The following is a 26382-nucleotide window of genomic DNA, read 5'->3' on the forward strand; positions in this document are numbered from 1 at the left end:
ATCTGAGCACAAATTACTTCCAGCAGCCATCTCTGAACCAAATGCATCAAACCCATCTGTGATCCCACAGCCCCCTGGTTTCATTCCAAGAGCCCTCCCCGAGTCTGGCTGCAATCACAGCTTGTGAGCAGGACCTGCCTGATTCCAGCCTGCTCCTGTTCCATACATTTTGGAGGCCTGATGGAGGACTAAGGAATTAGCATATGGTCATTCAGCAGGCCAGTGGTTTGAAAAATTCCCTTCCAGTTGGCTGAAAGTTAATTCTGCAAGTTAAGATAATTAAAGGTGTTTTGCTGGTCACAGCTGACATGAGCAATGAAAGATTGCAGGATTTAATGAGAGAACAAAACAAACAACATCTATCATTACAGCACATCAGAGCTGCTGACACGGTGGGCAGGGGGACTCCCAGACAGAACATGTAACTGGGACGTGTTTTAGGAACCCACTGATGCAATTACTCACCTTTAAACTCCTGCCTGGACCACAGACAGTTTGGCTGAGGGTGTAACAGAGGCTGAGCTCAGAAAGGCCCAGCTATGCCCAAAAGCTCTGCAAACAGGCTGGAAATCTTTCTGGAAGGACTTTGCATTCAGCAGTGGAAATGCTGTGAAATAATTCCCACAAAGCCAGACACCCCCAGCCCCGGGAGCGTGACTGTCACACGTGTCACCCAGTGACAGATGTGACACTGAAAGGCAGGTGCCTGGACAGGACCAGGGGAGCAGAGGATGCAGAGTGTCCCAACAGTGCCAAACAAACAAACAAACAAAAATCCATCTGCTTTGAACACACTCTGCTCCAAAGAAAAACACAAAACCAAAATCTAACAACAAAACAAAACAAAAAAATGAACACAAATCAATTTGAACACGTTATTTTAGAAAAATACCATCTGTTGACAGAATATTCCTGGGCATCCAACAGTGCTGAGGAGTTGCTTGGATCTAATTCCAACCTGAATATTTTACCAAAGAAAGGCAGGTACAGCCAGGTCTCTTGCCAGCAGGTTAGACAGTTAATTCTCTCATCACCAGCTCACTATTCATAACATTTATTTGCAGATTCCCTAACAGAGATGTTTGTGGCAGTAAATTGATTAGTCTGAGCCCAAACAGACTCAGTAGGTGTTGAAGTGAGCAGGATCTGCATAAATTGCACACAGGATTACTGAGTTACTTAATAGAATTCTATTTGTGGGGAAAACAGAATGGCAGCGTGGCAGTTGCCTGGTCCCTGTGTCAGTGGCTCTGCCTGTCTCCCAGGCCAGCCAGGGCTCCCCATCCTCAGGAGGGGAATGCCGACCCCCAGCTCGCTCCCAGCCCGACACCATGAGCTGCAGGAATGTTACTCCTTAAAGCAAGATTCATTTTTCCCCCCATTTTTCACGCTCCTCTAAGATGCTGGCAAACAGCAGCCCCGAGCTCCGTCCCCCCGGAGCAGGGAGTTATTAACGAGCAGCAGCCGCGTCCTCGGCGCCAGCCAGGATTTATAAGGGCAGTTGGATCCCTGTAACCGACGTGTTTATGGAACCATATTGATAATTATCAATACCATCCATCTTCCCAGCACTTGTTTGGCAGGATTGCAGCCATAGATCACGCACTGCTGGAGGCCATCAATAAGGGGCTGAGGGATTGCAGGCAGCCGGCCCAGCACGGCGTGCAGGGCTCCTGCAACCAGCAGTCATGTGTCAAACCCTGCACTGCTCCACACCACCAGGCTATTCCCAATCCCGGGCCACAGCCACAAAACGACACAGGCTTTCTTGTTTGTCTCTGCACGCCACATGTTTAGGCATCTTTAATATGTGTTTTTTCTGTTTGCAAACAGATTAATGAGAGAAATGGTTTAATTTTGTCTGCAGCTCACAGATGACCCTGCCCGATGCTTTGCAAGTGAAGCGCGTCTCGAGTAAGAGCTGCTTGAAATCTCTGCAGTGTAATAACGGACAGGACATGGTGTTTTCCATCCCCAGTCAAGGATTCACCTTCCTCAGCCATCCTGAAAATGTGCTGCAGAGCCCCAGTGCCCAGTGCCACTGTTCTGAGCCATAACACCGAGCTGGAAGAGAGCACTTGACAAGTTGGAGATGCCAATGCAATTAAGACAACATGATGCACCCTATGCAGACACTAATGGCCTTATTACAGCATTCATTAGACAATCAGACCAAAAAACAGCCCCATGTTGGCTTGTTCTGGGAAGATCTCCCTCTCTAAGGGCAAGTGAACAGGTCTCATGGAACCATTTCACTCCTCCCAGATGAGGGTGAAGGTGGGAGGGGGCACCACCTCTGCCCCCATGGACAGGGAGCCCCAGAGCGATGTGAGGGGATGATCTGAGGTGACCCCACATCTCAGCTGGGGACACTTGACAGAGGCAGGAGCACTTCCCCAGGGAGAGCTTCCTCCTGTGTCCAGTCAGCACCTCCAGTCCATCCTGTAGGATCTCACCATCCTCCAGCTCGTTGTCACTTGACCACAGGCAGCAGCTCATGTCCACATGCAGGAGCCTGGACAAATCTCTCCAGCCTTGGCACAACCACTTGGAAAAAGAAGGTTCAGCAATTTCACAGGGATTGTTTCTTTACTTGTTGATTTGACAGTTCTGGGATACTTGCAGGGGGAATGGGATGGGAAAACATAATAAACCTGGGACCTGCTGAGTTAACTCTGTCTAGAGAAAGAAGCAATATCACCAAATTTCCCACGAGAACCTGCAGTTCCTCTAGGAGTGATCCATTTCTTTCTCCTTCAGACACAGCAGTCCCTCCAGCAGAGGTGTGTTTCTGTTTGTGTCAGGCACCTCAAAGCAGGAGGAGTTGCGTTTTTAGGAGCCAGCCACGAACAGGAGCTGCTCAGCCAGCCCCTTGCACTCCTGCAGTGCCTCTTATCCACCAACCTCAAAGGCTTCCAGAGACTCACAAAGAGGGCAGGGAGAGCCAAGAGGCAGCTGGAGCTGGGGCTGTGGGCACACTGGGAAAGCAGAGCAGGGAGAGTAAGTACTGCTCTCAAATTCCAAGGGAAACATCAGCCATGAAAGCAGGACCCTGCGTGTCCTGGCCACGCTGCCTTCAGCCACCCTCACCATTCCCACTGCACCAACCACAGAGGCCTCAGAGACCCAGTTATTGCCAAAGGAAAACCAACCACACAACAAACCAAATCACCCATTTGTAAAGCAAACCAACCGAAAAACAGCCGGTGCATGACACACCCCCTTCTCCCCGTGGCAGATTTCCTCCCTAACACCGCTGGCACTTTTGGCTTTTGAAACATTAAACCTAAAACCAGTCAAAGTAGTTCATGTAACGGCACAACTGCCTTGTACCACCCACACGCACCCTCAGCACCACCAGGGAGCCACAATCCTGGTTTAAGACTCCAGTATTGCCGTGGCCAGAGGATTTATCAACTAATGGCATTAGCTGTATCTTTGCTTTACCACAGGCGCTGGGGGTCACGGCTCAGGATTTCAGCAGGGATGCAGCTGGCCAAATTCCTGATCCCAAAATCCAGGGCAAAGCATTTCAAATTGTAGGAGGACATGAACTATAAATACTGTGTCTTAAATCTGCGTGCCAGGGGCCAAAAGGGGCTGACAGAGCTTGGCATCATCCTCCCAGGGACAGAGGCAGAGGGTGGTCCTCCCTGACCTCTCGTTGGAGGGGGGTGGGCATTGTGTAATCACAACCTTGCTGCTGGGAGAACAAAGCACTGCAGTGGCTTTTCATGGAATACTGGCCAAGCCATCCCAAATTAGACATCTGCTCATTTCATCCTTGCGTGGATACCTGGAACACAGCCAGAAGTGACACTAAATCATGCTCTGGGTACTGGGCAGAGCTGTGCTCAGTTGTTTGATACCAACCAGGCAAAGGAAGGGAGGGATTGTGCTGCCCCTACATAAAAACCATGTCATGTCCCAAAGTTTGCTGCAGTGAAAGGTCATAAAATATTTTCTTTGTTATCAACCAGCTTCTGACCTCAGATACAGAAATGCAAATCCAGGGTGAGTCAACAGCACCCGGATGAGACACTTCACACAGAAACATCTGAAGGGAAGCAGAGCCTGGCTCTGGAGGGTGCAGGGAGCCAGTGTCTGCCTTGGCTGGACAGGAAACACAAAGGTGATGCCAAAGTAGGAGAAGCCACCAGGACTGAGAAGAACAGACAGTCTCAGATAACTCACAAAACCAGGTTTATCAGCTCATGACAACAAGAAAAAACAAACAGATAGAGCAGATTTTAATAAGTTGTTAAAGATCTCTTCTCTTTGTCTACCAACATCAGCAACAGAAAGAAAATTTAAACAGAAGTTCTTCTGTAATTTTACACAAAAGAATCCAGTACAGCTCTCAAGATTAATCCACTCTGTGACCATCACTCTCCAGAAAAATACCACGAATGGGAAGGTGACATGGACCATTGTAGAAGAGCTCCACAACAGGCTGAACAGCAGCACCACAGCCAGAGAAATGGCACAACATGCTGGTTCCTTCTTGGAATGAGGACAGTGATAAAGAAGAAGATATTTACTCACCTATGATGGTCTTCAGCAGTTGTTTACCTGCTCCTTTTGGGATCTGGAGTGTCCTTACCTTTGAGGCCCGTGGGAACAACTTTTCTTTTTTGCAACGGAGGAAATTCAGACACACAGAACTGAGACTGCCCAGAGGGACAAGTCTCTTGGAAAACAAAACATCACTGCAGCAGTTTCCAAATCAAAATTAGCACTTGCATCAAACATCCTTTTCTTTCCCTTTCTGTGTTAGTAATAAAGGAATAAGAGCTGGGGAAATATCCCCTGAAGGGTTATCTCCACAATAATTACTGAAGACAAATTGTAGCCTCTGGTAGTTTGCCCTGGGATGTATTTAACAGTATTTAGTTTGGTTATTTCCAGGAGTCCTTGACTTCCCTAAACTCCACAATTTTCTTTATTATTGTAAGAAAATACAGACAGGGACTATCACATACCCACACCTACATCTATATCTGTGTGAGAAACCAGGACACTTTCATGAGTAGAAGGGAAGTTACTGAGAGAATCCTAATTACTGAGATGACCCTGTGGCCACGAGGGTTCGAGGGTGAGGAAACAGCTCTTTTTATGGAAACATTTAACACAACAACAGGAATACAAATCAAGCTCCATTAATTTAGCTTTAAATTTTAATGAATCAGGATGTGTCATTTACATAAAGAAGGATTTACTTAATAAAATATTAATATTTTTTGCTAAAAGAACTGTAAATTGAAAGTTAATATAGGTTTCTTTAAATAGAACATCAGAAGTTGAAAAACACTGAAAGAGCAAATCAAATACAGTCAATCAAAATGAGCCAGAATCCAAAGAGAGCAAAATATTGTGTCCAGTCTCCAAGACTGGACTTTTGGTGACCCACATATTATTTAGTTAATTTAACAAAAAACCATAAAACATTACAAATGTGTTCTGCATTTGGTTACACCCCAAATGACAGTGTTTGGACCTACCTGGGCAGCCCAAGAGTGTGTCCCAGCTGCACAAAGAGCTCCATGGCTGGGGGGTCTCAGGTGTCCCCACAATTCATGGGTCTGACCCCCAAGTGCAGTGAGGGTGACGCTGGGTCCACGCTCAGCCACAGGGGCTGTGACCACTCCCTGTGTGCCAGGTATGTCCTGGCCACCTCTGGGGGGTGTGCTGGGGCTGGGCCATGGTCACACAGCCCTCCCTGTCACCCTGCACCCTGTTTGCAAAGGAAATCTGGCAGTAGAGGCAGAAAAGCAGCCATAACATACCAAGCATCCCTGGATGGAACCTTGACTGAGAGAGGAGAACCTCTTTCAACAAATAAACACTTCAGGAATAACCTTGCTCTTATTGAGGCTCTGTTGCTGAAGAGTCAAACTGAGCTGCAGACACTGGCTGTGGGTGTTCCTGACACCCCACAAGGAGCCAACAGCTCTAAGGTTAAACTGGCACCACTTCTCCACCAACTCCAGGCTCAAGCAACTTGCACAGAGTCAATCAAGAACCACGAACCCAGCTCTTGAGGCAGGTCACAGACCAGCTCTGTGTGGCTGAGGCTGACGTGGAGTCTCCGGCTTTCCCACCCACCACTCCTACTTTTTTCATCTGGAAAACATCAAAGTATCTTTGATCCCCTGCTCCTACGTGCTTGTGTTCCTTTAGGCATCATCACGGAAAGGCCATCTCATCCATATGGATTGAAAGTACCACCGGAAAAGTGAGTCACTCCAACAACATTTAGTTTCAGCTTTCCAAAAACGGGAAAAACTGAAGAGCATCTGCAAATGAAAGCCCTGTGGTTTCGAACTACAACAAATTATGGCTTCATTTTCCAAGTTGGCAACTGGGGACTTCAGACACACAAAAGTAATAAAATTTGCATGATCCTCTAATGTCTCTATTAGTCTGAGGAGCTTTGGTACTCAGGGTACAGGGAGAAGGTTGCAGGACAGACTAGAACAAGATAATGTGCGACAAAACCCCGTGATGCTGCTGTGAAGAAACAGTGAAGATCCCTCCTAAGTTTTTCAGGATGAAAAAAAGCATTTAGTGGCTATGGCTGACAAAAAGGAGCAAGGAGGGACTAAGGCAGACTCACGTTGAGCTGGAGGTCATCTGTCCACTGGCCCACGAGGCGGTAGCCCGGGGTGCTGGTGTTGGTGCTGTGGAACTGGAAGATGTCGTAGCGCCCTGGGGCGTCCCCGTTCTTGTTGAACATCACTGGAGTGCCAGCACTGCCTGGGGGAAGGAAACAAGACAAAATCCAACCAACCAACACCAAGTCTTTACGAGATCTGCTTTATTTAGTCACGGTTGAGAGTACTGAGACTGGAAACGTGTTTCAGGCAAAGGTCATCCACCAGCCCGGCCATTTAACAGGACACTTCAGGACACTGGCATCACCCCAGCCCTCTCCCAGATATCAGCTCTCACTGCTTAAACCTGCTGCCTAAAAATAAACAGAGCAAACTAGATGAGCCTTACCTCACTCTAGCTTTGCCCAACATAAGAAATATCAGAAGGCTTTTCTTGCTGCCCTCCAGCCTCCCTCCCATCTCTCTTTCCTCAGGGAGTTCTTCAGTGAAAATCACTCCTGTGAATGGAGCCTCTAAATGCTGCTTTTCACCCCCTCCCAGAAAATGTTCCATCTGCTTCTGTGAGATAGTGCTGTCAGGAGTCAGCCCAGGTCTGGTGAGTCTTGACTGGCATCCAGAAATAGCTTCCTCCTCCACAGTATGTTCTCATTCCCGCAATCACCGTGTGCTTGGGGTGGAACAGAGCAGACTAAGCTTTAGGAAGACTGTTCCTTGTGTACTCCCTTATTTAGGCTCTCTGACACTGACACAGAAGTGTCTCAGTGGGAGCAGAGCAGGATCCTGAATTGACTTTATTTGCTGTGGACTCAGGCGATGAACATGGGTCAGGAAGTGCAGGACCAGGGACAAGACAAGGAAAGCCCCAGCCCTCCCTCTGTGCCTGGTGCTGAGCAAAGCCTGAGGGTGCAGAGATGTCTGAGCCCTGGGACAGACCATCCCTGATCCTCGGGAGAGTTCTCAGATCCCTGAGCCTCAAGAGAGTTCTCACCACGACATCTGCATTTTAATTACCACGGCATTAGATGTGAACCTTTTCTGAGATGAGAATTCAAAGCAGTGCTGCATTTCCTCAGATCTCCAGGAGCAACCTTCAAGGGTGACATTTATTTCAAGACATATTAAAATAGGTTTCAGTAGGGAAGAGCAATATTGTGTCAAGATTGAAGATTATGACAATCCTCCAGCATATCTATATTCAAAGCTTCCTCCTCCTGCGTAACTTCTTTTCCCTAAAGCAATGAAAAATCTCTCCTGTTGTAGCATTGAACTTTAAGATTACTGTTTTCTTCATGATTCCCATTCTTCATTGAATTCCAGTGAGTGAAAAAAACGTTTGGAGGAGTGAATTAGCACAGTCTCCATTCTAGCCCTGGTAAATGGTTTCCTGTCTCTCCTACAATCCTCTGACATCAGAACAAATTCAGTTCAAAGGCTGGTACAGAAAATCTTGCACTGAAATCTCTGCTCACTGGTTCCTTATGAGCACCAGGCAGATATTTAATTGTCATTACAGATTCATGTAGCCAGAATGCATTTAGAGTGAAAACACTTAGAGTGAATCAGAAGCTATGGCTGTAATTCCTTGGCTCCCTGGGAAAGTCAGCACAAGAGGTAAATGGGATTTAGCTAATCACAACTCTTAAGGCTGGTATTATCAGTTAAGCTTGGTTTTGTCAGAGCTGACAAAAAAGGTACCATTGAAATGGCAGGAGCTCAAGTGAGGCTCCCAAAATGCAACAGAGACATTTGTGGATTCCCCACATCCTGACAAGGTCCCAGGACACGAAGCAGGGTCCGTGTCTGCTGGTCAGGAGGCACATGGAGAATGGGCTCCATTGTCCAGGCCACCCAGAGTCAAGGGTGCTGAGACAAAACCTGAGGGGAAGCAGCCAAGAGCACTCCTGGGCTCACCTTCCTGGGAATGTCACCCAGAGCCCTCCTGGCTAAGCCATTCCAAACAATCCCTAAGGATGCCCTTGGGTGTGCCAGGGCTGCAGGCTCGGCCCAGCACAGTCTGATGGTCCAGAGTCCCCCGAGGGACATGGGCACAGGGGCTGGGCAGTGAGCAGGGAACACCTGCTGCTGTTTTCAGGTACTTCACCATTTGACTGCTAAAATTATACAGAGAAAAGCCGTGAGAAGCCTGGGATCTGTTGGGAAGTCAAGTATCCAAAGGGAATGGGAAGGACTGGTAACCCCGAGTCAGGAGTCAGGCACAAGAGTCCCCTCTCCTGACTTTGAAGTTGGAGTAATTGGACTCCCAGCCACAGATCTGCTTAGGAAGTGCAAGCCCTCCTTAACCCCAGGCCAGGTACAGGCTCTGCTCTCCTTTTGTGCCTCCTGCCTGTGGGGACCCAGCAGCCCTGCTTTGATCCCTGCAGCATTCCAGCCTCCACACACAGCTCAGGCTGCTTTGATGAAACAATGAAAATAATATAATGTGATGTAGGAAAACCTCATCGCAGAGGGGAACCAGGGTTTTCACAAATGACCCTACTTGTTCTTTGACTTCTTGATCTTCTAATCTTGAAAACATGTGGTTGTTTCACTGGTTTTTGATCTTCTAGAATTTATATTCTTTCTATTAAGATTTCCCAGAATTTTTCTCAGCCCCAGCAAGTGCTTCAGGAGTGTCAGCCTTGAGGCTGCAGCTTCCTGCCCATGCAGAGGCCATGAAAATTCCCTTCAACTCCCAGCAAACGAGCTGCCTTGTCCCCACACAGACACAGGGTACACCTGCAGGAAGCACTCAAGACCAGACACAGTCTGACTGAAGTTGCAGGATTTCAATCTCTTAATCATTGCAAGATGAGAAAGTGATTAATGAGAGGAGGACAGGGTGCTAGACAGGTGTCACCAGCCAAGGTGTTTATCACTCAGTTCATGTGCACAGCAGTTTGAAGACCCAAAGGGCTCCTATGAACAGAATCTTCAGCTTTTCACTGGCAAAAATACAATTACACTTTGATACTTTCAGACTCTCTCTGCTTGAACGCTTGAGGTTTGAAGTTTTCCATACTTTGGGCCCTTTGTTCTCGAGGTAGTGTGACAATAGCAAAATGCACACTGAGCTCCTCACACAAATCCAGCCTCTCTCCATCAAAGCGTGGCTTCAGCTCTTCCTGCATTATCCTTGCAAGGGAGAAAAGACTCCAAAGCAGGCACAGGCAGGATGATCTCAAGTGCACAGTGCCAAGGAGATCCATTACATGCAGAGAGGATCTCAGGCTCAGGGTGCTTGAAAACAGGCTACGCTTTTTCTCTCCTCACACAGCCTGGACAAAGCGCTCCCACTGCTCCACTTTCTGTTCTTACCAAAACTCAGGTGGAAAACGGGGAGAACAGGATTTCACACACAGGCTAAATTTGCTTTCCAAGTCCCAACCTTCCTGAGGAGTTGGAGCCCTGCACTGGTGACTCAGAAGGGCAGGTTAAGACCAAGATTAAACCCAGGGAGCTGACAAAGCCCAGCTGCCCCCTCCTCTGTGCCAGCCCTCCCAGCCATGACACAATGGCTGAGGGACACAGGGGCACCATCACCCCTGTCCCAGGAGCTCCAACATGTTATCCACAGGGATAACCAGTTCTTGGAGCTGGACACCAGACAACATTAAGTGGACACCCAGTTCCTCATAAATTACGTCTCAGCTCTGTTGAAATGATGAGATGAATATTCAGCATCTTTATATGCAAGAAATATCCAGAGACAACCCCGTCCTTCCAGCACTGCAATGCCCAGGTGTGGTCCTGCACATGGAGGCTGTGCTGCCACAGGAGCTCTGTCCTTCACAGTTAACCTTCCCAAATGAGGCAAGAGAACTCTGCAGACCTCCTCGGATCATTCATCTCCAAACTTGCTCCTGGCTGTAGTTAACATCCCTTCAAGGAAAGGAATTAAAATCTCCTCATGTTCACCTTGCTCTTTATAAGATGATTTATACAGGAATGAAAAATATCCTTGGCACAACAGACCAAGCTTGACCACAGAATAGCATCTGTGTTCCCCCCTTTAAAGCTCTCGGGTCCTATTGGCTTTGTGTGGGTTTTGTTAAGTTTATTAATAAAAATATTTATTAGGAGATGGTGGGAGGGGAGCTCTGGCTGTGATGCCCAACGAGGGCGTGCAGCTTATGCAAACCCTCCTCCCCAGGCAGCAGCAGCCCTGCCTCCCACACTTCAAAAGGATATTTTTCTCAGTACTTTCCTAAATCTGTTTTAAATATGGATTTGGAGGTCTACCTTCTGGCTCCTGGTTAAATCTCAGCTCTCTATCTCCTGCAGAGCCAGAGTGAGAGCAGCCAGACCTCCTGGGAAGTCCATTAGCAGGTTTATGAAGGAGAAATACCATTCCCTGCTGGAAACGACCCGCTCCGGGGCCTCGGAGCTGGTGGCAAGTGGGTGTTCGTTAATGAAACTAATAAAATTACAGGAAAACATACAGAGGCAAGGAAACTGTGTTAATATTTAGGCCTGATTTATACAGTGCAATGCAGGGGAAGTACACGACAGCCCGTTGTGCTGCCTGGAACAGGGGGTTGGTGCTGCAACCAGTGTGGCCACTCCTGGGCAGCACAGGGGGATAAAGTGATAAGGGAGGAAGAGGTAAAGTGCTGTCAGGATGGCTCATCTCCTCTGAAATCTTACTAGAGCAATGAAGGCTGGAGTAACTACTCTGTTCACTCACACAGTTCTAGCTTCCCAGGTGGACCTGGCTTCCCTTCAGCTCTGCTCTGCCTTCCCCTGAGCACACACCTAAGGTGGGCTTTGGGTACCAGAATTTCAGCCAGTTAATTTTCTCCATGTACAGGAAACAATGGAAAGACAACAAACTGACGTGTGATGGTAACAACCTTCTAGGGCTTCAGGAACCACACTGAGCCAGAGACAAGCTCAGGCTTTTCCCCAGTGATTTCTCCCGTTGGAAATCAGGCTTCTGGAAGGGGTGCTAAACCAGCAGCAGCCATTCCTGTCTCTGGGCAGCAGCAGCCTTATTGCCTTGGCTAAAACATGGTATTTTCAAAGAGATGCTAAACAAACATGGTCTTGTGCCATGACAGTAAAAAAGCCTTGATTTGGGTTGAACACAAAAACACACGACGTGGAATGAACTGAGGAGGCCGTGGGGGTCAGGGTGGCAGTGGGGTCGGAGTGGCTGTGGGGTCGGAGTGGCTGTGGGGTCGGGGTGGCTGTGGGGTCGGGGTGGCTGTGGGGTCGGGGGGGCTGTGGGGTCGGGGGGGCTGTGGGGTTGGGGTGGCTGTGGGGTCGGGGTGGCTGTGGGGTCGGGGTGGCTGTGGGGTCGGAGTGGCTGTGGGGTCGGGGTGGCTGTGGGGTCGGGGTGGCTGTGGGGTCTGAGTGGCTGTGGGGTCGGGGTGGCTGTGGGGTCGGAGTGGCTGTGGGGTCGGGGTGGTTGTGGGCTCTGGTCTCACAGGCAGTGTGTTCAGCGGGCAGAGGCCCCGGTGGGTGTGAGGGGCTCCGTGCTCACCGTTGAAGTTCACGCTGCGGATGTACTTGAGCAGCTTCTTGCCCCCCGCGTGCTCCATGTCGGGGCAGAGCCCGGCGCCGTCGGCGCACAGGTCGCGGCTCATGTGGTGCAGGGCGTGGGCCATGGCGTACACGGCGTCGATGACGAACTGCACCTTCCCCTCCTGCTCGTACGGGGAGTCCTTCCCGATGCGCTCCTGCCCTGGGGACACACGGACACAGTGAGGAGCAGTGCCCGCCCCAGAGCGAACACCCAACCCTCCTGGAGCACACTGAAACTGCCTTTAATCGATACAATAAAACGTTCTGAGTTAGGGGTTTACTAATTAAAACATAAACAAACCTCTTTGATTGCTGCCAGAACCATTGACACCTCTTGCAAGTTGTTCTACATAATCCAGACAAACAAATCCTGCCACGATCACCAACTTGAAGCCCTAATCTACAGGGACCACCTTAGAGAGAGAAAGCTCCAGGCTCTGAAAATTCCCGAACCCTGGCTTTGAAATGGGAAAATATCTGAAATAGCACAGCTGGTATTTAAAGTCTGATGTTTTGTTCTGCTGCAAATCCCAGACTCTAATTGAAAGTTGGAGCCAGATTGAGGGAATAAAGTGTCACTTCAGAGATGCCACCAAAGGGGTGCTCTGGGGAATCGAGGAACACGAGGGCACTAACAGCACCTCGGGAAGTTCCGAGTGTTGGCATCAACTATCACCCTCTGCTCCCTGGCCTGCAGAGCCTGAAATGTCCTGCAGAACCCCCTGACTGCTTCTAAAATATTTTAGCAGGAGAGCCCTCAAGGAATCCAGGAGTTAATGCCAGCCCAGGCACAGGGGGGGAAGCAGCGCTGGGGAAGGGTGGAAATCATTCCTTGGGTGTGCAGGAACCACAAACCCTGGGAGCTGCTCAGCCCACGGGGCAAGGCATGAGAAACTGAGAGCAGGGAGGGGTTCTGTACATGGAAAATCAGAACTTCAATCACACACAGGCTGAAGAGCTCCAGAACAGTGACAAAATAAGTGAATCCAAATATCCGAAGTGGAAGGCTCGGGCCTTAACCATTCTCCCACCCTCAGGCTCAGGATGGAGGTGTAGCCTGGTGATGTGGCCTTAGCCCAAGGCACTGAGGTGGCCTTCCTACCTTTCTGGTGCCCTGAACAGGTGACTGGGTGCTCTGCAATTAGGCAGCAAACCAAACAGTGTTTCCAGAGCTCGCAGCGACACACCCCGGGCTGTGAACGGGGAATCTTTGATTCATCTCCTTTCCCCCAAAATTGCCCACTGACTCCCTGCTGCTCCCTGTCCAAGTAACACCTGCTGGATTCAGTCTGTGCAGCTGCAAACTGTGATCACACTGACCCATCTCACCAGGGATTCATGGAATGGAACTGCTGCTGGGGAGTGGCCTGAGCTGCAGCCACGAGGCACCACAAGTACAAGGGTGGCAACACCACATCCCATGTTCTGCCTGCATTATCCCACTTTTCTAACCTCACATTGGGTCTTGCTCATCTTCCTGCAGTACCTACAGGGCTGGGAGCTGCCAGGAGCTCCAAGGAACCAGACCTTGGAATCATCCCTTGCAAATATTTCAGACGTTCAGTCAAAGTAAATGTTCCAAAGTGTTGGAGTGGCAAAAATTCCTTTGTTAATACCCTTAATTAGAAACAGGATTGAGTGAATTTAAATTAGCTGATACCAATGAGGAAAGGAAATCAAGCTGTTAATGACGGTGAGAACTAATGATTTAATAGAGGCAAGAAGTCCATTTTCCTGTTGCTGCTCAACTGGCAGGTTTGGATCTCTCCCTCCTGCTCTAACCAACAGCAGCTTTACCAGCACCAGCCCCACCACCTTCCCCCCCAGCAGAGCAGGGTCTGCAATAACCCCCCAGCAGGGACAGCCCAGGGGTGCTGTCCTGGCTCAGCCCCCAGGCTGGATCATTCTCCACCCAGCCTGTGAGCAAAGGCTTCCAGTTTTGTTTTCAGCTCGCGAGAAAAAGGCAGTCCCAAAAAAATCCCTTTTTTTTTTTTTCTTTGAGTGAAGAGGCAGCAGACCAGAATTCCAAATAAGCACAGAGAGAGAAGAACAGAAATTCTACAAACACGAAGAATCATGGAGTTGGTGAGGTTGGAAAAGCCCTGTAAGATCACCAAGTCCAACTGTTTCCCCAGCACTGCCAAGGCCAGCACTGAACCAGATGTCCAAATATATCCACGAAAGAGATTTACTTGAATACAAGCAAAGAGACACCCCCCCTATATGAACATCGATAATTATCTACATTTCCTTCTTCCTGGGTTCCCTCTGTATCACCAAACTGCACCCCTGATGTCTGAGCTGCTCAACCTACAGGAGAGCTGGAGGGGGACTTTGGACAAGGGCCTGCAGTGACAGGACAAGGGGCAATGGATAGATATTAGGAAGAAATTCTTCCCTGTGAGGGTGGGAAGGCCCTGGCACAGGTTGCCCAGAGAAGCTGTGGCTGCCCCATCCCTGGAAGTGTCCAAGGCCAGGTTGGAGCAACCTGGGCTAGAGGAAGGTGTCCCTGCCCATGGCAGGGGGTGGCACTGGATGGGCTTTGAGGTCCCTTCCAACCCAACCATTCTGGGATTCCATGATTGTGGTTGAAAGACTCTTTACCAAAACCCCTCGGTTTTAAATCTCAGCTACTCTGGAAACACCGAAATCCTGCAAATAATTCAGCAGAAAAAGCAAGTTTCCAGACTGTGAAGTTCCACAAGTCCTTTTCATTATTTCACTCCCCTCTCATTGATTACAGAATTTATCACATTTTCAAGCCCTGACAAGGAAAATGCTTTTAAGTGGTTTCAGTCCAGCTCTGTAACCAAATTAGCAATGCACCAGGAGTGGGTGCCAGGGGAAGTGGAGCTGGGACTGAAATGCTGCACACAAACAATACTGATAAGGCAGAGCATGTTCCAGAAGCACAGCTGGCCAAACACACAGCAGGAAGAAAAGCCTTAGCAGTGAAATATCTGAGAGGAACCTGAGCAAAACCCACTTAAAGAAACCCAAGAGCAATGTAACAGTGTCCAAGTATGAAAATTTAAAATCTTAATGGAATTTCCACGAACAACAACAGTTTCCTGTGCTGAAACAGCCATTTAGTTGAGTATTAAACATCCAGAATTGTGCACAATAAATCCAGGTGTGGAGTCAAATGCAGCTGCTCATCCAAAAACATGCATGAATTTGTCCAATTGGGAATGTGCTGTCCTTCACCCAAACACGGGCTGAGTTACCTTTCAAAGACATTTTGTTGCAATTACAAGTTTAACCCAAATCTGAACTTGCAAAGAACCCGCAAAGCAAATGCCATGTTTTACATATGTCAAATAGTCTTCAGACTATATAAAAAGAATTCAAAGTATCCCAATTAAAGGGCCTGGCTGAGCAGAGTGTTCCCTCTAGTTTATATCAACCTACCACTGTAGTAACTAGTGAGCAAAACAGGCCCAATGTCCATTTTCAGGCAGGGACAAACCAAAGTGATTGGCACAATTTTAATTCCAACTTCAACATTATTGTGGGAAATATTTCCCCCTCTTAGGCTGAGCTGAAGAAGCTTAAGCAGAAAGTTTTCCACAGGTTTCAGGAATAGCACCTGTATAATGGGAGTATAGAAGTTCAATTATTAATTATTCCTGGAAGAGAAGGAATGTTGCCAAAGCCATTAACTTCCTACAGACAAAAGCAGCAGGGGTGGTGCTGTGAGTGCTTCCTGGCAAAGGGGCAGGAGTGAAACCCCAGCACAGACAGGTCAGGACACCGGGGGGGTCTCAGGGAATGAAACTCAGTGCAAGAGAAGAACCAATTGATGAACTCGGGTGTTGGGAGCATCAAGAAACCACTGGACCCTCCGTGCTGCCAGAAGACATCAAAAGCATGGAAAGTAAATATAAACCCCATTTGCACCATCTTCTGCTCTTTTTACATGCTCCTGGTTGTTTTTTTTTCTTGGCTTTTTTTAACTTGGAGATCTCCAGGAGCCACACAACAGCATTATTTCCTTCAGCAGTGAAGCAGCTGACACCTGCACACAACGTGGTTTCAAGAGAGCTTCTGTCCCATGGTTGGAAATGGAGTAGCTTGGGATGTCAGGAGAAGGATCAAACACAACAGCAATTTATTGACATAAGCATCTTCTGCTTCCAAAGGATCTATTTGAAGGTGATGACAAATAATGTAACTCCCTTCCTACTCGAGTCTCAAGTGCTCATCATCCTGATTCCCGAGAGACGGAGCAGCCGGGGCCCTGCTGCATCTTCACAAGAGAAAGACACTGCAACAAGAAGAGGGAAAAAAAGGCCCAAATCCAGAGTGGTGAGAACACAGAGAGAGGGAACTCCTCTTGTCCCATCTCCTTCAGATGACAGAAGTGAAATGCAGGTTTAAGAACTCCCGGTCACACCTCCTGCGTCTCCACGAAGGCGACACTCGACACCTCCCAGCGCGGGAGAGCAGCGACACATCGCTCTTCACCCTCCACGTGCCTCCTGCAGCTGATCTGTGTGGACTCATTGTTGTGATCACATGCCATAGGGGACGTGTTATGATGAATAAATAGTATCGCCAGGACAATTTTTGTGGCATATAATTTGCCCAGACAGACATCAAAATCTCACTCCGTCGGTGCTCACACGAGAGGAATTCAGACACCGGTGCAGTTTCTGAAGGATTAAACACATTTTCAAAGGGTCTCACACAATAGTGCTTCTGGGAACCTGGTGATAGTCATCATTAAGAGGAGATTTAATTTAAAGATTGTGGAATGCTCACAGTTTCAAACAGGCAGAGATTATAAGTTGGAATTCAGCAGCTGGTTAAGTGCTGACAGAAAAATATCTGCTCTTCATCCATCTCCATCTCCAGAGTGTTCAGCACCGTCACAAACCCGGTGCCTCTGAGCACAGACACGTCCACGGTGCCACAGGTACAATTCTCAGTCTCTGACTGAGTGCCCACATCTGCCTTTGAGAACAGCACCCAAACCTCCTCCAGGGCAGAGCCTGTGCAGCTGCTCGTGGACTCTACAGCCCCAACAGGAGTTCCTGCAGCCAGGGCTCTACAAACATGATCACAGCTACTCCTTGGTGCTCACTCCTGGTACAGGCACTGCACACACAGGAGGGGTAAAGTCTGAAGGCTTCTCCAAATAAGCTCTTTATGTGAAAGTAGCTGAGAACCAGAGCTTGAGGACAACTAACAATATGCCAGAGTAAATATTGTAATTTCAAGGAGCAGAGTGGGACAATGAGGCCTCTTTGGAACATAATCCCTGTATTGTCATGTGACAAAGAACTCCAGGATCCAACACCAGCCCTGCAGTGACAGAGCCCACCCGGCCCAGCCCCAGCCAGATCACCTCATTACACACAAAAGCCTTTATCTCAACACCATCAACCTGATCCCCTGAGATTTTCTGAAGAAAAGCAGATGAACCTTCAAGTTTCTACTTGAGAACAGTGAGAACACTTGGGTGTGGAGGTGAGCTCTGACCCCTGCCTGGGCTCAGGAGCTCTGCTGCTGTCAGAGCTGAGGCCTGGAGCTGCACCTTGCTGCAGTGCAAAGCACCAATCAGACCCCAAAATAATGATGGCCATCAGTCATAACATCATCCCAGCAGTGGGACATTCTGACTCTTCACACTGCCAATATCACTCACAGTTAATGCTTTTTCTGATGCCCAATTTCCTTCAGTTTGGAGAGGAGGGAAGGGAGGTGTCAGGGCTTGTCATTTGGGACAAGCAGCCTTTCAGCTCGACAGGGTAAGCTGGTCACCAAAACCAGATGTTTTGCCCAAAATACACTGAGGGAAAGAAGAACAACATTTACAGCCACATCAGACAACGTGGGCTGTGAGCAACTGTAATGAACCATGGCACGAACAGTAAGGGGCATCAGGCACTTCCAGAAATCATCCTAAAGATCTTGGAGCAATGTAGTCAGATTCCAGCCTTCTGGGGAGACTCCAAATGCCAAATTTAAGAGCAGTGTGTTCCCAGTGGGAGCTGCACTGTTTGTGTGCTCGACACTCCCACTCCCCCCGGGAGCTGGAACCAAAAGCAGATGAGATGAAGGATGGGGAGTTACCATCAATTTTCAATCAAAGTAAAACAAATCCTCCTATGAACCAATTCCCTTTGATCAAAATTCAAGGCAATCATTTAACATAACACATTTCAAGTGCTGCCGTGAAGAATTTAAAGGAGAGGGAAGGAAAGGGCCGGGCAGGGCACTCGTCTGGCGGCACCACTGGCTGTGCCCTGGGTGTCACAGGAGGGACCTTCTGCCCAAAGCTTCTCCACACATTTCAGTCATAGAAACAGGGAATCCTGGAATGGCTTGGATTGGAAGAGACCTTAAAACCATCTCATTCCAACCCCTCTGCCATGGACGGGGACACCTCCCACTAGCCCGGGTTGCTCCAAGCCCTGTCCAACCTGGTCCTGGACACTTCCAGGGATGGGGCAGCCACAGTTTCTCTGGGCAACCTGTGCCAGGGCCTCACCACCCTCCCAGCCAAGAAATTCCTCCTAAATTGTTGTGAAAGATTCTCCATCTAAAACAAACTAACAAAACACCCTCCAGCCACCCTGAACTCAAACGAAAGTACTTCTGGGTCCCATGGAAAACATTCCTTTTCCTGCTGGATGGACAGTCTGAAACAGGAAAAAATAAAAGAATGTAAGGTTTGACTCTTTCCATCTACTTCTCTTGTAGCCTCTATTTCTCTGTAAGGCTGATGCTGCTGTTCCAGTTTCTCTACAATCTACAAAAAAGCAATTTATTTTCCCCTCCCTCCCCAGCCAAGCCTTCTTCCTCCAGTTATTGCACTGCTGCCCACCCTGCAGCACGAGGAGGGGAAGGGATGAGTTACCTGTGCATTTCCTGTCCGTGTCTTCCTTCTTTGAGCCAGTGATGGTCAACTTGCAGTTGAAGTTCTCCTCCCAGTACTCTGCAAACCACACGTTCCTCCTGTTGTTCTCCAGGGTGCGGGAGGTAAAATAGGCATCGAATCCTGGGGAAGGAGAGAGGGGAGAGCTCAGGTTTGGCTCGGGCTGCAGCCTGAAAAACAAACCCTCTGGTTGTATCTCCCTCAACACCCAGCACGTGCCACGTCTCTGTCCATGTGAGATGGCCCTGGAGAGAAAGAAAATCCACTGAGCATGTTCTTATCAGCTGCATCTTGCAGGGAAGTTACTCTGTTTCTGACTGCCAGGTACAAAACCGGGTAAGATAAATGTGAAACAAGATTAATATAGATAAGAGTTATAAGGAAAATAGCATGGAATAGATACACACCAATGAGGAAGGAAAATAAATCATATGGTGCAGTTGTGCCTCTCTATCGCATCATCACAGGGGTCCTTTGGGGTTTGCAGTCAGAAATGGCTGTAAATGCATATTCCATTGAAAGAGGGAAGAAGTTCCTGCCACTGTAGTCAATGACTTCCCTCAGTGCCATAGGTGGGCAGAGTGACACAAGCTGGCACAGCACACGATGGAACTGAGCCGGAGGAAAACCATCTGGCATCAGTAAATGAGCACAGCACTCCTCCCCTGGGCATAAAAATAGACAGCACAAACCCAGATGTTTTAAAAGGGGAAAGGGGATCCAGAACGGGGTCAATCCATCTCCTCCTGTCAGCTTTGTGTGCCACTGACCCAGCCATAACATGTATTTTCCTAGTGCTGAGTCTGCTGTTCACCAATCGCATCCCAACCTACCTCATCTCCCAAAATCAAACCAGGAAAATCAGTACTGGGGCCTTCCAGTAACAGGCTGAAAGCAAATTAACATTTTACCTGCAGCCTCCATAGTAAATGATACAGTTTATTAAATTAAAAGTAGGGTTCTTCCAACCCAAACCAGTCTGTCATTCCACGATTACCATTTCTTGGATAAAATATCCTAAGGAAAATATTCATGGTCAGATGGGTCAGAAGAACATTTGGAAAATCACCAGGTTTTAAGAGCATACAACCTAAACCTTTTTTTTCCTGCAAACCTGTGTGTAATAGTTTTACTCATAATTAAACGAGCATTTCAAAGGGGATATTCAGTCATAAGATCTACAACATACAAATGGCTCAGAAAGAGAAACAGGGAACCTTTCCCATGTGCCAAAGCCACTGACCTCTGGGAAAAGGGCTCTGTAACTTAATAAGGTAAAATCAATGAGTCTTGATAAAACTGTAATAAAATTCCATATGAATTACTCTAAGCCTTTACAGATTTAATAACAAATAACAACATTCCCATTGATTGCTTTAGTGATCCCTCTGCATTCACAAGGAGGAATATGGATCCCACTACAGAGGGAACAGGTTTTACCATTATTTCCTATTGATCAGGACAAGGAGATGAGTGAGTGACAATGGGACAGTTCAGAGCTGGACAAATTTCTGTGAATTCCTCTCTGTGTGGGAATACTGTGCCCCCTCCATCCTGGCTGTGCTGCAGGTCCCAGCACTGCTGCTCCCACAGAGCCAAGGTCCTGGGGAAGAACTCTAAAGGCATCCCCTTGGTGAACTGCCCTCCTTCCCAACATCTTAGGGCCAAGAATCCCAGATTGGTTTGGGTTGGGAGGGACCTTAAAGCTCATCCAATCCCACCCCCTGCCACGGGCAGGGACACCTCCCACTAGCCCAGGTTGCTCCAAGCCCCGTCCAACCTGGCCTTGGACACTTCCAGGGATGGGGCAGCCACAGCCCTGAAACCCCTCCCCAGGCAGGACTATTCCTACACCTCCCACAGTCCTGCAAACACCAGTGGTCCCGTCTGTGCCCGTGGGTTTGAGGCAGAGGAACACCTCAAATGCATCTCTAATTTTAGATATCTTTTGGAAAGAACATGATTCATAAACACTCAGGTTGGAACACAGGCAAACGTTCTCTGCAGCAACAACTGACTTAAGCCTGTGCTTAATCTTAATCTTTCTGAACTGACGACATTAAGACAACTTACACACAGAGTGCTAAATATCAGAGTTCTGGGTTCAGAGTCTCACAGGGAATTAGATGACCCAGCCAAAAAATCTGGATGCTTTAATGCAAAGTAGGAATAATCTCTTCTTACCCCTGTACACGGCCGAGTATTTCACTGGTGTGACAAGATTTACTGATTCCCCAATGTTCTCCATATTTCATACTTTAGCAAATTACTTTTTCAGCAAATACATCTAAGAGATATAGATAGTTCTTTTATGAGATTTTCCAAATTAAAATGAATCTCTTATTACTTCAAATCACCATGATTTGATTAAATCATTATTTTTACACATAGAGAGATGATATTGCCTAATGGGTTCATTTATCTCCCACCACAGGATAAATATGTACATGAGCTCCATAGTGATGAAACAGACTGAAAGGAAAAAAAAAGGAGGAGCATGGAGGGGGGAGAAGGGGAAAGGGCCCCGATCCCAAGCCCTGGGGAGGGGCTGGGGAAGTCCAGGCAAGGGACAAGTGCCCTTGGTTGGTTTCCCACTATCTCAGGGGGTGCCATCCCCTTTGGTCAGGACAGGAGGGATCAGCAGTGCTTAAGGGATTGAAAACAAAAATTCCTGGGGGGAGATGGGAATGCCTCACCCCCAGCTGGCTGGAGTCAGGTCACATTTGGTCTGGGTGTTCTATCCTACATTCACAGTCAGTTGTCTGGGCATGCAGTGCCAGCACCCAGCCCTGCCCAGGGGACATTCCCAGCCCTCCACACCCTGAAATGCCTCTCAGGTCCTCCCAGACCGGGAATCACTGAGGAGGAAGGATGTTACAGCCCTGCAGAGCTGGGAATGCTTAGAGGAGCATGTCCATTATCAACCAGAAAGTAAGACTTGCTGACGTGGGGTTGCTATTTATCCCCCCTCCAAGAAAACAGAAAGACCCAAATGATTTATTTCTCACGTTAATCCTGCATCTCTCCTTCCATTTGATGCCCATTTTCTGGCTGCAGGCGTCAGGCTCAGCTCCCTGGCAGAGGGGCCCAGGGAATTGGACGTGCTGGGGAGGCTGAGCCAGGGCCAGCACTAAGGAGGGGTTTGCAGGGGAAAAGGGAGCCTGGCAGGAGGGATTTGTGCTGGGGAAAGTTCAGAAACACATCTCCAGGGAAAGGACAGGCTGCAGGAGAGAGGTGGCTGCACAGCACAGCAAGGGGCCCCCCAGAAAAGAATAGTGACCTGGGAAAATAAAGATCAAAACAGGGGCTCCAAGGCTGAACCAGCCCCAGTGAAACAGCAGCAGCCAAGGGACACTCCCAGGATCTCCAGGAGGAACAGCAGGGAGGGGCTGATGGAGAGCCACGAGGCCAACGTGCCCTTGGCATGGATGGAGCAGGGACTTCAGAGGGATTTGCGTCCCCCTGAGTTTGTCACACGTGTCAAACCATCCATTTCACGTGTCAGAAGGGACTTCAAGGGCTCAGGGGTTACTTAACAAGGAAAATCATTAAGCTTAATTAAATCACAAAATGACTGACCTGCTGCATTTCTCACGTGCCTCAAGTGTTTTCATTCTCAGCCCAGGTGAGAGCAAATACAACATATTGACCCAACTTCACATGAGCAGGGATTTGATCAGTTTATGATATTTTTATTCTTCTATTTGTCCAAGGATGTCCACTCTAAAAACTGCCAGTTATACCAATTTTAGTTATCCAGATAGCAAACCATCTCTTCCTACAATTATTGATACCAAATGAGTTGACAGCAGCTCCTCAAACACTTTTTCAATTTTCCCAGCATTTAACCCAAAACAGTTTCATTTACTGGCATTAAATCTGGGATAAAAGCATTATGTTTGAATGGTAGGATCAATTTTAAGACAGCAAGTCTATTTGCAGATTATATGGTGTTGCCCAAGCCACACACTACAGGGTGTTATGGAGCCATTAAGACAATATACAGATATTTTCTTGACCTTCTTACTCAGCAAAAAAGCCATTATACAAATGATTTTATTAACTGCCATTGTGCCATAAAAGTGCTTTGCAGTTGTTTTCTTTTCTTAACAATTGCTGGTTATAACTGTGAAAAAGGGTACTTGAGTTGCTGTCACATTTGACTTTTTATATCCATGACATAAATCATATACAGAGGAAATTCCACTTGCCACACTTTGGACAAATCTGGGATTTGAAGCTCTAAAGCTTCTATTAGGGAAGTGGATATGTATTGGCTAAGTATCATCGTTATCACTTTTATAAAATTATACAGCTGCCACAGCAATGGGATCATGACCCAGGTGGTGTCTGAGGCAGTGTTCTCATAGAAAGGTTAATATACAACTATATTATTATTCATTATGCTACATTTTATAGCCCTCAGGCACTTCTTGCTCTCGGAGACCTCCCATGTACATCAATATAAACAGCAGAAAGCCCTGAACTGAAAATGAAACCCCTCCTATTTGCTATTTTCATTGCCACCATCCTCAGCTGAGGGTGGGATTCACCTGGACACACACACAAGGAGCTCATCCCCATCCCTGAATTCTCCTGCTCACGTGGCCTTCTGGAGGCACCAGGAGCATCCTCCCACCTGAGCAGAGCCTGGCAACCCCCCATCTGCTGTGGGAACACCAGGAATGCCAAATCCACGCCAAGAGCATCCAGAGCTTCTTCCCCTGGAGGAGCTGCCGCTCCACAAAGCACTGAGAGTTTTGCCTTTCCAGGCTGACAGGGGGATAATCACCTGGGCTGCTCAGTGCAGACAATGCTCTGCTCTCCCTGAACACTCCACTCCTCGTTCACATGGCTCCTGCTGCAGGAATAATTCCTTAGAATTGCAGTCTGCAGAGTGCCAGCCAAGGGAGCAACACTGCTCACCAACCCACTGCTGAGAGGGGGAGCTGTGGCTGCTGTGCCCACCACACCACAGCCAGGCCAAACAGGAGATTCCAAAATACACCTGGAGCAGGATGTCTCTCAAACTTGTTCATCCTTTCCTGCTGCCTGGTTACTGGAAATCGGTCTTGTCAGGACCTTATCCATGAAATACTCCTTTTCCTCACACCTGAAGATGAGGGAAAAGTTTTTTATAAAAGCTGCTTATAAAATAACACAGAGTTTGTGGCTTCCCCACCCCTGGAAGTGCCCAAGGCCAGGGTGGAGGGAGTTTGGAGCAATGTGGGATGGAAGAAAGTGTCCCTGCCCATGGCAGGTGGTTTTTCCAATCCAAGACACACGGTTTGGGTTGGAAGGGACCTCAAAGATCATCCAGTGCCACCCCCTGCCAGGGACACCTTCCACTAGCCCAGGTTGCTCCAAACCCCGTCCAACCTGGCCTTGGACACTTCCAGGGATGGGACAGCCACAGCTTCTCTGGGCAACCTGTGCCAGGGCCTCCCCACCCTCTTAGGGAAGGATTTCTTCCCAATATCCCATCCAAGCCTGCTCTCTGGAAGTCTGAAGCCATTCCCCCTTTCCTGTCTGAGCTGTTATTTCAGTTTTCCATCGCAATTGGCTCTTTAACCAGATCCCTCTGCCCACATTGATGGCTTCTTCCCATTAGGTTTTTAAGTTCCTACTTCCCACTCTTTTTACCAGAAGCTGCTCCACAGATGGCCTGTTCCATTTTAATAATGCAGAGCAGTAAAATCCGAGGTACAGAAGGTCTAAATGCAGAACATGAGAGTGGTTTTCCTGCCTTCGGCAGCCGACAAAACGCCCGGTGCGTGTCCTGAAAGGCACTTAAACTGCAGGCAGCAACCTGCATAATTCAAACTGAGGGGAAAAATGCAGAGAGCCCTCTATGCTGTAATGCAGCAACTGGAGTCACTCCTGGAGATGTTCAACAGGTTAAAATTATAATAAAGAATTAGAATAAAAGTCAACTGGCACACGGTGAATGTACAGAATAAAAGGAAGGGAGGTCAGAGCTGCCCGTGGAGGAGAGGCTGTGGCTGTGCCATCCCAGGGATGGATGGGATGGGCAGTGCTGGGTGACCCCCCAGCCCCCCAAAGGTCTTAGCACCCACCCCAGCACTTCCCAGAGGCTCCAGCCCCTTGGGCACCCCAGGACAGGGCCCGGGCACCCACAGCGGTGCCACACAACAGGGCATTGTCACCCTCTGGGTCTGAGTGTGCCACCATCACCCTGTGCTGCGCTGGCACTCGCCCTGGGGACCAGGGGTGCTCAGCCACTGTCACACCTGCCCAGCAAACAGGACACAGAGGGAAATCAAAGCCTGTCCTGCTCCTGCTGTGCCCCAGCCCAGCCTGCAGGACTCACCTGCAGGGTCTGTGTGCAATCCCTGCAGTGCACAGAGCTCCTGCTCTCCCCTTGTACATCTGCCTGTGCCTCACTGCAGTGTTTCCATGTCAACAGCAATCACCACAGAGCAGAGACAGGGCTGTGCAGCCTGAAGTGCGTGTGCACCCACAGCCCCACACGGGCACACACAGAGCCCCAGGGCACACCCAGAGTTCCCTGGTGACATGGGAACCCTGGCTGGGGACAGGAACAACCCTGTTCCAAGGCTGTGTCAGGTGGTGGCTCTGTCCTGCACAGACATCCTTTCCCTGCAAGGCAGAGCTGGGCTCAGGGGGAGCCAAGGCTGGGGCTGGCACAGCAGGCACATCCCTGGCACCTCTGGCTGTGCACAGCAGCCATGGCTCAGTCTAAACTGCTGCATACACTGCCAATCTTCTTTTCACATTCCCTAGAGACAGCATTCCCAAGAAAATCATAGAATGGTTCATAGTTCATCCCACTCCACCCCCTGCCATGGGCAGGGACACCTCCCACCAGCCCAGGGTGCTCCAAGCCCCGTCCAACCTGGCCTTGGACACTCCCGGGGATGGGGCAGCCACAGCTTCTCTGGGCAACCTGTGCCAGGGCCTCCCCACCCAGGGGAGAATTAGAAATTCTTCCTAATTTCTAATTTAAACCTAATCTCTGCCAGTTTACAGCCATTGCCCCTTGTCCTGTCACTCCAGGCCCTTGTGCAAAGTCCCTCTCAACTCCCCTTTAGGCACTGGAAGGGACTCTAAGGTCTCCCTGGTGCCCTCTCTTCCCCAGACTGAACAGCCCCAGGTCACTCAAAATAGCCCCCAAACCCTCCATCACATCCTTTCCTTTCTTTTTCCCTTAGAAGCTCTAAAAAACATTACTTCCTTGCTATAACTGATTTCTGGACTCTAAGGCAGCTCTAACAACTCCAGAGTGTGCTGAGGGGTGGGACAGGGGCTGTAATTGCTGTTCCCTCCCTCCTCTCAGCACTCCTCAGCTGAGGCTGCTCACAGGAGTCCCAGCTCCCCTCC

General features: G+C 48.7%; 1 protein-coding gene across 6 annotated transcripts in view; it reads right to left on the minus strand.

The window, feature by feature from the left end:
- Positions 1-26382, minus strand: part of GRM7 (glutamate metabotropic receptor 7) — a 227238-nt gene that overhangs the window by 57077 nt on the left and 143779 nt on the right. For all 6 annotated transcript variants that reach the window (XR_005562453.1, XR_003545520.2, XM_027746429.2 and 3 more), the window contains exons 5-7: positions 19003-19143; positions 12097-12297; positions 6617-6756 (exon numbers count right to left, since the gene is read on the minus strand). Coding sequence is in view for 4 of the 6 variants with exons in the window: in XM_027746429.2 (XP_027602230.1) it covers positions 6617-6756; positions 12097-12297; positions 19003-19143 (482 nt within the window). In the remaining 2 variants the exon portion in view is untranslated. The remainder of the gene's footprint in view (positions 1-6616; positions 6757-12096; positions 12298-19002; positions 19144-26382) is intronic.

Source organism: Pipra filicauda, unplaced genomic scaffold (genome assembly GCF_003945595.2).
Source record: "Pipra filicauda isolate LSUMZ 115617 unplaced genomic scaffold, ASM394559v2 scaffold139_size1960392_pilon, whole genome shotgun sequence".
Classification (NCBI taxonomy): domain Eukaryota; kingdom Metazoa; phylum Chordata; class Aves; order Passeriformes; family Pipridae; genus Pipra; species Pipra filicauda.